This window comes from Chinchilla lanigera, unplaced genomic scaffold, assembly GCF_000276665.1.
Source record: "Chinchilla lanigera isolate Chin_1 unplaced genomic scaffold, ChiLan1.0 scaffold00050, whole genome shotgun sequence".
In the NCBI taxonomy this organism is placed as follows: Eukaryota; Metazoa; Chordata; class Mammalia; order Rodentia; family Chinchillidae; genus Chinchilla; species Chinchilla lanigera.
Genome location: NW_004955451.1, coordinates 3,948,258 through 3,961,463, shown reverse-complemented (window position 1 = coordinate 3,961,463; position 13,206 = coordinate 3,948,258). Strand labels below are relative to the sequence as shown.

At 36.3% G+C, this 13,206-nt stretch overlaps 1 protein-coding gene across 10 annotated transcripts in view; it reads right to left on the bottom strand.

Moving 5' to 3' along the window:
* Trim37 (tripartite motif containing 37) overlaps positions 1–13,206 on the bottom strand; it is a 174,422-nt gene that overhangs the window by 52,715 nt on the left and 108,501 nt on the right. For 9 of the 10 annotated variants that reach the window (XM_013519212.1, XM_013519214.1, XM_013519216.1 and 6 more), the window contains exons 17-21: positions 12,624–12,709; positions 10,019–10,213; positions 6,573–6,881; positions 2,205–2,333; positions 1,679–1,868 (exon numbers count right to left, since the gene is read on the bottom strand). In XM_013519212.1, the coding sequence (XP_013374666.1) occupies positions 1,679–1,868; positions 2,205–2,333; positions 6,573–6,881; positions 10,019–10,213; positions 12,624–12,709 (909 nt within the window). The remainder of the gene's footprint in view (positions 1–1,678; positions 1,869–2,204; positions 2,334–6,572; positions 6,882–10,018; positions 10,214–12,623; positions 12,710–13,206) is intronic. The other variant, XM_013519217.1, reaches the window with a different exon arrangement.

Genomic DNA, 13,206 nt, shown 5'->3' with positions numbered 1-13,206 from the left:
TTTTTTTTCCGGTACTAGGAATCGAACTCACAACCTTGTGCTTGCCAGGCAGGCGCTGTGCCACTGAGCTAAATCCCCAGCCCCAAACCATTTAGTATTTAAACTTTTTGCCTACATTATTTTAAGTCAAGTAGAAGAAAAAAAGACATGAGCTGGAAAGCAGTCATATAAACCAAGCTGCCAGATACTATTAAATGTAAAATGATTACAGATAGAAGTTGCAGATATTTGTATACTGCAACTTTTATACTCTAAGAGGAGTAAAAATCTATATTCATATATACTTACTCTTTATGACTAAAGGCAGATAAAATTATTTCTGTAACAAATAAAAAATACTAAGAGATGGAGGAAGGAGTGTAGGAGGGAATATAAAAAGAATTAAGGTATTACATACATATACCAACTCTGCATGATGAATACAATCATTATATACCACAAACATGTACTAGTAAAATTTGAAATCACAGTAAAATAAGTGATAAAAGAGTAGTTAGTACACAGCAGTAAACATTAAAAAATAAAAATCAAAAAACCCCACCAAATATAAAAGCTAGTTGCAGCTTCAACCTGAAAGGAACATGTATACTATCAGGCTGGGTAACGGGACAGACAAAATAATCGCCAGTGATTTTCACATCTTTCTACTAGTGAAATTTGAACTCAAACAGAAACTAAACTACAAGTTGATTGTTTATATCTGGTAATGACAAGCTTTAGAACTATATGAAATGTGACTGCAAATGCCTGTAATCCTAGCACCCTGGAAGGCAGAGGCAACAGGATTCCAAGTTCAACCCCAGCCTGTGCAACTTAGTGACTCATTAAGACCTTGTCTGAAAATTTTTAAATAGGGCTGGGGTCACATACCTCAGCATGAAGCCCCTGAGGTTCAACCCCCAGTACTAAAAACAAAACCAAAAAAGACTATATGAAATTAAGTAAACTTAAGGTATGTCAGTCTTTCTCTATTAATTCAAATTTTTTTTGAAAAGTCTCCAATGTAGAACTATTCCACTATTTAAATATAGAAATGTATTTAATATTCATAAACTAGATCAGCAGAAGGAAATACATGGCTTATCTAGCATATCCAGACAGTACATTCTGTTGTTACTCTCTCTTTTGAAGTTTAATTGACATAGGTGGTACTTGAGTTTATGTTTCCTGGGACAGATATAAAAGTATAAATTACCATTATCCTTTGGGAAAGTCCAACTACGAGTTTTGAGCGTGCTTTCGTAAGAGAGAAAAAGGTGGGCCAAACGCAGAAAAGCAGTGTTAAAGTAAGATAACTAGAAGTACTTTGCTCCACATAAAATAGATATGACATAACTGTAACACATATAGCCTAGCACAAAAGTCTTTGAAAGGTATGGGACAGATTAAAAAAAAAAACTCCCCAAGAAATCTCACAAATCTCACAAAGCAGAGTTCACACAGGTTATATACATCACTGTTATCCTAATTTCCATGAAAATGAACTCTAACATATTTAACCTGAACTTCTGGTACAATCTCACCCTATTAAAAAAAAGAAGTGGGTCTCCAATAGTTTAAAAAGTTACATGCAAATGCAATAAATGAATTTTCCACCAACTAAAAAATTAAAGTAGAAAATCATTTGTTCATTATGATGTAGACTTAATATTCCAAACTACAAAAGAACTTTATGTACCCCAAGGTTATCATTTTCCTTCTTTTCTCAACAGAAGGTAAGCCATTGAAAACTGCAACCACAACAGCATCTGAGTCCAAAGCTTTACACTGCCAGTCTTCGGTTTTGGGCAGGATATCACTCACGATGCCATGTGTCAAGCCTCGGGGAGAACTGTGCCTGCTCCCAGACTGAGAGCTTCCTGGGGAGCCTTCAGAAAAGGAAGAATATTCAAAGAAGGAAGAAGAAAATAAACATGAAAGTTTTCTCTTTGTCATATTAGAAAATCTCAACATATATGTACATATATAAGTAAAAACTTCAAAATTTAAATATATTTAAAAATATAAGTACCAATTTTATAAAAATGTAAGTACCAACCAGGTACTTAAAATGAAGGAGTCCAGGGTCTGTTCTGTTGTGAGACTACACGTAGAACTTCAGCATTTTCAGTGATTTCTTTCAGTCTGAAGGTATACTTCAAATATCAATTTCCAATAACTGGTATTTACTCACCAAAACTATATTCTGAATGCCTCAAATTTACCTTCAGACAAAGTCTGACAGTCTCCTTTTGAACGACTATTTTCCCCAGAGTCCACTGCTCTTCGAAGTGATAAACTACCTGCTATACTGGACCGAGCTGGCTTGGGTGAATTACTCTTCTTATTTGTAGCTGCAAAGACATTTAGAAACATTTTGGAATATGATCAAGTAGCATAAGACTCACTACTTAAACGAAGGCTTATTCTTACCATACATGGAAGCTTTTATGTTTATATCATTCAAAAATAAACAAGTATTTTATAGTTCCAACTAATTTATTTGTGGTTCTATGATAGAAGTATTCCTATGAGACTAGGAAGATTAACTATGAAGATTAACTATGACCTCACAAGAAAAACCATACCATTCTCAAGGCAATTTAATTAAACTAAGTCGGGAAAAATATGACCCCAAAACTCTGGGAAATTATGCTACTTGATTAAAAAGAAAATCAACTCTGAATTAGAAACAAATCACAACTACAATACTTCAAATAAAAAATCTGTGGTCAAATGATAAGAAAATGGACAGCCTTAAAATGCATTCATCAGAAATAATACAGAAATTCTCGGGCTAATATGCATATTCAAAAGATTAGAAAAAAGCATGAGATTTATTAATAGATAATAAATAAGTTAGGAAGGTTACTGGATATAACACCAATAATTGCACTTGTAAGTATATACTTAAGATAAACAAAAACATATATCCATACAAAAGCTTGTACATGATTTTTCATAGCAGCATTACCAGCAATAGCAAAAGGTAGAAATAACACAAATGCCAACTACCTAATGAGTAGATAAAAAATATGTTCCACAATGAAGTATTATTCAGCCATAAAAAAGAATAATGTGCTACAACACAAATGAACCTTGAAAAGGTTGTGTTAAGTGAAAGAAGCCTGGTATAAAGAAATTCATATTGCATGATTTCATTTATGTGAAAGGTCCACAAGATGTAAACCCAGAGACAAAGTTCATTAGTAGTTACCAGAGATCTAGATGAAATAAGTAAAAGAGAAATTAACATCTTATATTTTGCAGAAGTTTTAAAAATTTAAGAAAATGGGCACATGGGGGTCCCATCTGCGGTGGAGAGGGGAAATGTATCCTATGAACCCGCATGGCATGGAGAATTTTGGCCAGCCCCACTTGCATGATCACTGTCTCTTCATCAAAAGTGCAGCTGCTCACTACATTTCCCTCTTTTATGATACTCCTCTGAAATGGACTCAACCCAAATCCAAGGCCGAAGGCATTTTGCTGACTTGTCTAAGATCATGCAGTCAGAAAATGGCATTCTTACAAAGAAAGTAGATGACGATGCTGAGCATGGTAGCACAAGCCTGTCAGAAGTTACTCAGGAGGCCTAGGCAGGAGGACTGCAAGTTCTAGAGTACCTGGGTAACTTGGAGAGACCTTGTCTGAATTTTCTTTTCTTTTTTTGAGACAGGCTCTCACTATGTAGCCCAGGCTGGCCTAAAGCTCAAGCAAATCCTCCTGACTCGAGCCTTCAAGTGTTGGGATTACAGATGTGTACCACAATACTCAACTTTTAAAAAAAAAATTAAAGGCTGAGGATATAGCTCAATGGGAGGCCCTGCTGCTTCCTGAAAGTACAAAATGCTGAATATGAGAGTTATTTAATATGATTGTAGAAGTACGTTGGTGAACAAAATGCTAAAATGGAAACTTCCATAAAAACAGCCAGTGAATCCCATTAAGCAAGACATAAAGGATGGCAAGCTACATCATGCAGTGAATGAATATCTACCCTTTCAAGGTTATAAATGAATTACGATGCCCTCTCAGATTTGAAAAGATCTCCAACAAAAACAGCACAATGTGCTGTGGAGATAATGATCCTACTGATGTTTGTGAAACAGGCTCAAAGACTATTTCTCACGTTGATGTTATTTATGTGAAGGAACTCTGGCTCTTACTGATGAGGGCGAAGCAAGATAGGAAATCAACTGCTAGCAGTGTTGATGATTCTGAATCCCCAAAGTTTCACAGTACTGGTGAACTTCAGAAATTTAAACCAGGGTACCCCAAAGTTACACTTACTTGGTTCAGATTTTGTAAGATGTCACAGGGAAAACCAAAAACCCAGTTTGCTTCTCACAGAGTTCACAAACAAGGCTTTTGCTCTTGATGTTACTAGGTCTACCACAAATGTAAGAAAGCATTGCTTATGAAGAAATGTAAAGGAGAGGCTATAAATTGCACAAATATTATGCTCATTTTGGCAGCACATATATTAAAATTGCACAATTATGCAGATATGTGATAGCCCTTTCCATTATATTACAGAGGAAGCAAGAACATTAGTTGAGTTGGTATCATTTTTACTGAATAAAGACAATAATGAAGAGCAAATATGGCACTTCCTTGGCAAGTGATTGAAATATCTAAAGTTCTGCCATCAAGATATCAATCTCTAAGGGCTCTTAATTAAGACTCCTTTCCCCCTACGTGCCTGAGAAAGGCAGGTCTCTGGGCATTTTCTTACTTCCTGTTAAAAGCTCATTTCATTCAAGCTTTGGTTTTTTTGAGACAGGGTTTTGCTCTGTAATATAGGCTATCCTCTAACTTGTGATAATATCACCTCAGTCTCATTATTCACATTTTTTCAGATATGCAATATGTAAATAAATACTGAAAAAAACTCTCATCGCTTTTATGTGTTGTGGTATATTGCCAGGCTGGCCTTGAACTCCTGGCTAAAGCAATTCTCCTGCTTCAGCCTCCCAAGTAGCTGGGACTATAGTTGTAAACCACTGTGGCCAGCTGAAATTTTTTTTTGAGAGAATATAGTGAATGGCCTTATACTGGTAAACTTAAAGCCATAATAAAATGAGTAATTTTCTTAGAAAACCAATTATAGAAACTAGCTTAAATTGAAGCAGGAATATAAGACTGAAAATGAAATGAAATGAAATTGTTAAAAATTCTTCCTGAAAGAGCTACCAGAGTTGGCTTTATGAATGCGTTTCACCAAACTAATGGCTTGGTAAATTTTAATAAAGTAAAAAGAGCACATAATATGCTTAAAATAGTTTACAGCACAGAAAAGGGCAAAAGTTTCTGATGTTGTGAAAAAGGCACAGAAATGAAACTCAAATGAGTTAAGAATAGTATAATAAAACTCTTTACAGATTAATAAAAAAAATGAATTGGCTAACAGGATAAACATTAGCAACCAAGTACCTTTACTATATGCCAATAACAAATAACCAGAAAATACTTGGGGGAGAAATGGATCCCAACCACACTAGCAAACTAGGCTTATGACATATCCAGTAACCCACTTCATCTTAGCCAAAAGCCCAAGAAGTAATGTCCAGTAGTAAATTTCATAAAACATACAAAGACTTATATGAAGAAAATGAATATGAGAGTTATTCTGAAATTCTGAAGTATATGTGTATTTGAACAGATTGCCGGGGATATAGCTCAGTGGCGCAAGCGTCTGCCTGGCAAGCACAAGGTCCTGAGTTAGATTCCCGGTACCAAAAAAAAAAAAAAAAAAAAAGAGCCAGGCATGGTGGCACATGCCTGTAATCTCAGCATTCGGGAGGCCAAGGCAAGAGGATCCTTGCGAGTTCAAGATCAGCCTGGGCTACAAAGTGAGCTCAAGGCCAGCCTGAACTGAATACTGGGGACTCTGTCTCAAGAAAACAAAACAAACAAACAGACTGACTTGAATTAAGTACATTATACATGACATTGGATTTGGCAATGCTTTTCTGGACATGACACCAAAGCACAGGGAACTTGACTACAGGTATTTTCTCCCAATGTGCAAGTTGCCTTTTACTCCTTTGACAGTGTCATATAATGTTAAAAAAGTTTAAATTCATTTTTGGTAGTGCACACCTGCAATTCCAGTATTCTGGGATGCTGAGGCAGGAGAATCCAAAGTTTGAGATCAGCCTGGGCAACTAAAGTGAGGTCCTGTCTCAAAATGAAAAATTCAAAAAAAAGACTGGGGATGTAACTCAGCACAAAGGCACTAGGTTCAATTTCAATATCAGGGCCATAAAAAAAAAAAAAATCTTTGGTTCTACTATATAAAAGAAAATACAGCCAGGGATATAGTTCAGTGGCAGAAGCGCCTGCCTGGCAAGCGCAAGGTCCTGAGTTTAATCCCTGGTACTAAAAAAAAAAAAAAAAAAAAACCCAAAACACAAAAATAATAATAACAAAAAAAGAAAATACAAAGAATCAGTTTTGGATAGGAGAAAAGCCTGCATGTATCTGTTATTTTACTGGAAGAGAATCACTTAGATGTTATCTTCAAAATAACCTTTTAGTTTTTCAAATAGTATGTACAGAAGTAACACTAATAGGAATATTTTACTTACAGTTTCTGATGTAACAACTGGCAACTGATGACTTTGCCAGGAGCTCCACTCCCAAATCTTGTAATCTGCCAGAGTTTTCAGTTCCACATGCAGCCAGAGCTGTCTGGTCAGCAGAAAAAAGTGTTGTCTGCATGTCTCCAGAAGCAGTGCTGTTGCTTTTTATTTCTGAAAGTGTGTTCTTCACATCGGTTGTCATACATCGAACTTCAGCCATTTGAGTTTTGAGTCTTTTCAGCATCTTTAAATCAGAGGGCACTCGCCACATGGCCTGTTGCTTCCTTTGGTCTTTATCTTTTCGACAATATGATGCTTCAAAGAGCAGTAAAAAAGTCATGTTAATATAAATTTTAACACTCATGACATCATTTTGTACCATGACCATATACAAATGTATAAAACAAGCTAAGGGGGGTGGGGATATAGCTCAGTGGCACAAGCACCTGCCTAGCAAGCACCAGGTCCTGAGTTTGATTCCCGGTACCCTCCTCAAAAAAACAAGCTAAGATGTTTTAGATGGTATATGTAAAAAATTAAGCATTAAATTCCATTAATGAAAATCCAGACAAACCCCAGTGTCCTAACTTTATTTGCACCTTTAAAGTTAAGAGTTTGAGTCACATGGTAATCATACAACTCTAAATTATATACTTAATTTCAAAAGTTTAAAGCCAGGCATGATGGTGCATGCACACCTGTAAGCCCAGTACTCAAGGGTGAGGCAGGAGGATTGTTGCAAATTTGAGATCAGCTTGGACTACAAAATGAGCTCAAGGCTAGCCTGAACTGCATAGTGAGAGAGGTGTCTCAAAAAGACAAAATAAACAAACAAACAAACAAATAAAAGTTTAGCTGGGTATGGTGGCGCAGGCCTGTAACCCCAGCACTCGGGAGGCTGAGGCAGGAGGATCCTTTGGAGTTGTAGGCCAGCCTAGGCTATAAAATGAGTTCAAAACCAGCCTGAACTGTATTGTGAGACCCTGTCTCAAAAAGACCAAAAAAAAAGGAAATTTAAATAAATAATTAATTAAAATAAAATAAAAGTTGAAAGGCTTGAACTTATTGCTAATATAAAATAAAAGCATTGCTTCAAGGCTCAGAAGAGTCTATACTTGTGAAAGAACCCTGAAGCATTGTTCTCATATAATCCACTGTCCACCACCATATCAGAGCAGGTACCTTCCCTTTTTTTGCGGTACTGGGGATTAAATCCAGGCCCTTGTGCATGCCAGGCAAATGCTTTACTACTGCTCTACACTTTAAGCCCTTTTTAATTTTCACTGTGAGACAGGGTTCACTAAATTGCCCAGGTTGCTTAGGCTGTAACTACTTGTTAGAACTTCCTTGCATACCTTTATTTTCCTGAGACACCACTTTGAAGATACCAACATCTATTATAGCAGCCAATGATAATTTCCTACCAATCTGTCCATAACTCTGTAATGTTTCTATTGTTGCTATGCTATTTCATAAATGGATGTATGTTTATTACTATGTGTTTTCAACAACAACCATTGAGAATAGTCAATGATTATTTAATTGATCACTCATGTATAGCTCTATTTGTTTTCCCTAGAAACCACTTTGAAGAAACCAAAGTATAGTACAACAATCACTGATAATTTCCTACCATTTTTGTCTGTAACTCACTATTGTCTATTTGTTTTCCTGAGAAACTATCTTGAAGACACCAATAGGTAAAATAACAACCATTGACACTGTCCTACCACTTTGTAATTCAGTAAATCCCCCTATTACTATGTTATCCTTCTTTTACTCTTATAAATAAATAAATAAATAAATAAATAAATAAATAATTGCCCAGGTTGGCCTTGAACTTGCCACCCTGCTGCCTTAGTCTCTGAATAGCTAGAGGGTATACATAACTCTAACAGGTTGCTGCCAGAGCAATTTTCTGAAACCCAAACTAGGTGTTACTTTCTGTTTAGAATCATCACATGGAATTCTATAGCATTTAGGAAGAACTGACATGGTACATAGGACCCTACATTATCCAATCCTGCCTTATCCATCAGGGGCTTTATCTTCTACCTCCACTGCAAATGTACCCCAACCCAGCATTATAAGGTATCCTTATTCAAAATGACTGGAATGGCTAGGAACAAAAGTGACTCAGATTTTAGACTTTTTGTATAGATTTTATTGGCTGAACATCCCTAATCCAAAAAATCCTGAAATAGTTTAAAATCCCAAACAATTTTAACATCGTATCAATGCTCAAAAAGTTTTGGTGGGCCAGGTACAGTTGTGTATGCCTGTAATCCCAGCACTCCAGAGGCTGAGGCACAAGGACTGTCGTGAGCTGGACTACAGAGTGAGTTCAAGGCCAGTCTGAAGTACAGAGTGAGACTCTGTCTCAGAAAACGAGAGAGACAGAGAGAAAAAAGAGAGAGAGAGAGAGAGAGAGAGAGAGAGAGAAACCAAGACCCATTCTGGAAGAACACAGTACTTGAAAAAGAAAAAGACTACTCTTCATCTTACTGCAGCAACTCTATTTCTGTTTGCTATAGAGGTTCTGCCTTAAAATTTTGTAGGTAAAAAGGAACAACAAAATTATTGTACAGACAGACTTGATTTATATATACTACTATTTAAGAAGGTAAAGTTCAGTGTGTTTTGTTAACATACGGAATATATTTTATAAAACATCAATAAAGTTTTTAAAACCTAAGTTTTAATGGTAAGTTTTTAGCTGTTAAAAATAACTATCTCTGAGGGTCTCAGAAAATGCAGATTAAGACACACAGCTCCAATCTGTCTATTTAATTATTTCTGGTTTTTTGAGACAGGGTTTGCTATGTAGTGCAGGCTGGCCTTGAACTCACTGGTTTAGTCCAGGCTGGCCTCCAACTCACAGCAATCCTCCTGCCTTAGCCTCCTGAGTGCTAGGATTACAGGTGTGCACCATCACATCCAGCTATAATTTCTCTTTAACATATAACTTTTGCACATTAAACACTGCTGCCAATTGGCATACATTTTTTATGAACAACAGCATATGAATAACATATTTTTGTATGTTCAATTTAGACACAGTTCCTCTTGGAAGTTAGGTTTGAAAAACTCTAACCTCATTCACAAAAAAGACAACTGTACTTATATATGGATTAAACTGTTGATGGCAAACCTTCTAGAGCTTTCAGTGACACAAATGGTCTGCTGTGGCACACATGCCATGGGGTTTGCCACCACTAGATTAAACTATCAATTAGACAATATAAATGGTAACTCATTAAAAATCTCCTAAAAGACATCTTTAATTTGTTTCTACATATAACACCTTTAGGTAATTTGATTGGTATGTCACTATTGTGGCATACAATGAAAAACCTAACTGCTACAGAAATACACTGTTTCCACTTAGATGAAATACATAGATGAAAATCTAATGGTTCTCTTACAGAACAAGAAAAATGAAGTTATTTTACCTGTGGGCTGCAAAAGTGAGGCAGGTGGGCGAGGCTGTAAGCCCCACAAATTTTCCATACTGCTCCTGTCCTTAAGGTCCAACAAATGTATTAAGATTAAAGGATCAATGTCTAATAAACTACTGGTAGCAGCAGAGCATAAATGTGCTCTTCTTGACATTCGGCTGCTGGCACCCACATACCCATGGCTACTACCTGCAAAGAAAGATGTAGAAAATGTGTATTTGTACAAATTTAAGTATGCATAAAAGAAAAGATGTGGTTAATGTTGCTTGAACAAGGTCTACACATCTGTCTCTTAGGAGTTCATGTTCATGACGAGAAGCACTAAGAGACAGATATACCAAATCACAGTGATTAAGTAGTGGTCTTATTAATACCCAGAATTCAAAAGCAATGATCAACTTCATCTGGAGCCCTAAAATAAAAAGACAACACATGTGTACAATGTGCACAACTGAGGAGAGGAGGGGCAAGGGCAGGAAAAAGGAGGTTGTGTCTTATGACTTACAAGTCTTAAATCAAAGAAAATAAATTCTCATGGTGTAACAGATTCCAAAGAATAAGACCCCAAAATAAGAATTACCCGCAAGTCTCTGGATGGTAAAATGTTCAGGCTATGACAGTTTGGTAGACTTTTTTTTCTGGCTTGATTAATATTAGAGTACAATTTGAGGTTTTTTGACTGAACTTGTTAATGACTGGTACACATTATAGACATCTACATTTCTTGGCATCTAAAGCCATGGAAAGCATCTGACTTTTCTCTAGTGACTATTACAATACCTAGCAATGAGGTATGAAAATACTGCTTAAAACTGACCTTCTTCAATAAAGCTATTTAAATATATTCTAAAGAGACAAAATATTTACATTAGTGTTAGAGCGACTACTTACCATGGAAGAGGCTGTGTTTACATTTGAGGAAAACACACACACACACACACACACACACACACACACACACACCACACACACGGTGCTACATATGCAAGAAAATCTGAAGTAGAAGTAGGTAACACCAAGATAATATAATTAGGTCCAGGCAGACCTGGTGGCACACTCCTGTAATCCCAGCATTCTGCAAGGCTAAGGAAGGAGGTTTCCAAGTTTGAACCCAGCCAGGGCAACTGAGAACTTAAACAACTTAGTGAGAAAGGGGTAGAGGATGGAGATAAATTAGGCTCAGTGCAAAGACCACAGGTTAAATCCCTATTATCATTTAAGAAAAACAAAACATAAAACTGCGCATATGTGTGTGTGTGAGTATAGGTGTGTACGTAAGTTAAGTAAATCTGGTCCTGACACACGAGTATGTATGAGAGGTTCAGCCCAAAATAATTTCAGGGAAAAGTTCTATTATTTAAAGCTTTGGGCCAACTAGTAATTTGCATGTTCTTCACTTGTTTTCAAATTCTTTTGTCCTCAACTGTCTTCCACTTCTTATTTCTTAGGATAAGAAATGACATCCTAATAATGTCGCTGCTAATTTATGACACTGCCAATTTTTTTTCCCAGTCCCTGTGCCCACAAGGACTCCCATTAAATTGCAGAAAACTATCCCCTCTTCACACTGGAACTGTTACCTCTTCTTTTTCTACAAATTCCCAAAGTAGGCTGTATATAGGTCAGAGGAGAAGATTAAAACATTCCTTGCTCTACTGCAGATATACTGACTGACAATACTGGAACAGGATTGAGGATCTATTTCCAAAAAGCTACTTAGGTGGTTATGATGTATGGTAAACTATAGGTGGTCATAACGTATAAGAAATCTTGTATTCTGGGGATATGGTATCTATTGTGTGATACCTAGGATTCCTTTAAAAATATAAGTTGCTCAGTCTCCCATGTATATGTAAAGTAAAAAAGTAGTTAGCAGTCTCCGAGTTCTCACTGCTCTTCAAGGCCACCACTCTCACCACTCAACAGAAACTCCTTTCTTTGGGGTTTACACACTTTGGCTGCTCCCTGTCCACATGAACATTCCTTTTCTACTGTCATATCCCAGGATAGACATCAATGGCCTTAGCATCTGTTTCCCTATTAAGAGTTAATGTTGCCACCATTCTGTGCATATGTACATGTATGTCTTAAATGTAAGTGTACAGCCTAACCAGTATTCACAAAGCAATCACACCAAGATGAAGAAACAGATTACTAACACCCGAGAATCCCCACCATATGTGAAAGTCCAGTTTCTATTCCACAGGAGAGAAGTGAGCAGAACATGGCTGGTGGGATAAAGCAAGCCTTTATAAATATAGCCTTATTTTCATGCCCTTCTGTTCCTTACCAGAAAGGCCCTTGGGTACAGTGCAATGGTGATTTGTGGCAAGAATATAAAGTCCCCTCCATCTTGTCAAGGGATAGCTTTAAATAAAACCATTTTTTCCCGTTCACCAAAAATATCTTCCTGTGGTTTGTTTGGGAGTGGTGAGAAAATGGACCTATACATGTATACTCTTAAATCCATACTTTAAAATATAGCATTTGTAATACCACAAAACATGTAGAGCACTGGCTACCACCTACTAAAATATAACATGGTCCAAAAAAGACCAAAGAGACAAGACAAAATGGCTGTGGGGCTTGGCTGCCGTACCTGGAGGTCCTGAAGCAGTTGCATCTTCCATGAGTTCTCCCTCTTCCAATTCCATGTTGTTATATTCTACATCATTTTCTCCAGACCTAAGAATAAACAAAATTCATTATCATTATGTTAAATGTAATTAACATTTTATTTGTCCCATTTAAGCAAATTTTATAATAGTAGCGCACAGCTTTCTCCTGTGAAGACAGGATAGCTACGAGCAAAAACTGCTGTCAGTACTATACATATGTGTACTGTTAATGTTCGAACAATTCTTAAAAACATAAAGGTATGTTAGCAACATTTAAAATCAGAAAATCTGAGAACCACTGTAAGCAGAAGATATTACAGGTTTAAAGTATTGTTAATGATAGTAAAATTAGGCTTAAAATAATGTATTTTAATGTTTAAGAAAAAAGCACAAATTATTACAATTTGACTAAAATAAACTTCAACAAAAATGATATTCCTTCCCATTAGGACTCATGAAATATCCTACACTAAAACAAACAAACAAACAAAAAACTTACTACTACTTTAAGAAATACTACTCTGAAGAGTACAAATCAATGCTAGTTTATATATATATACACAT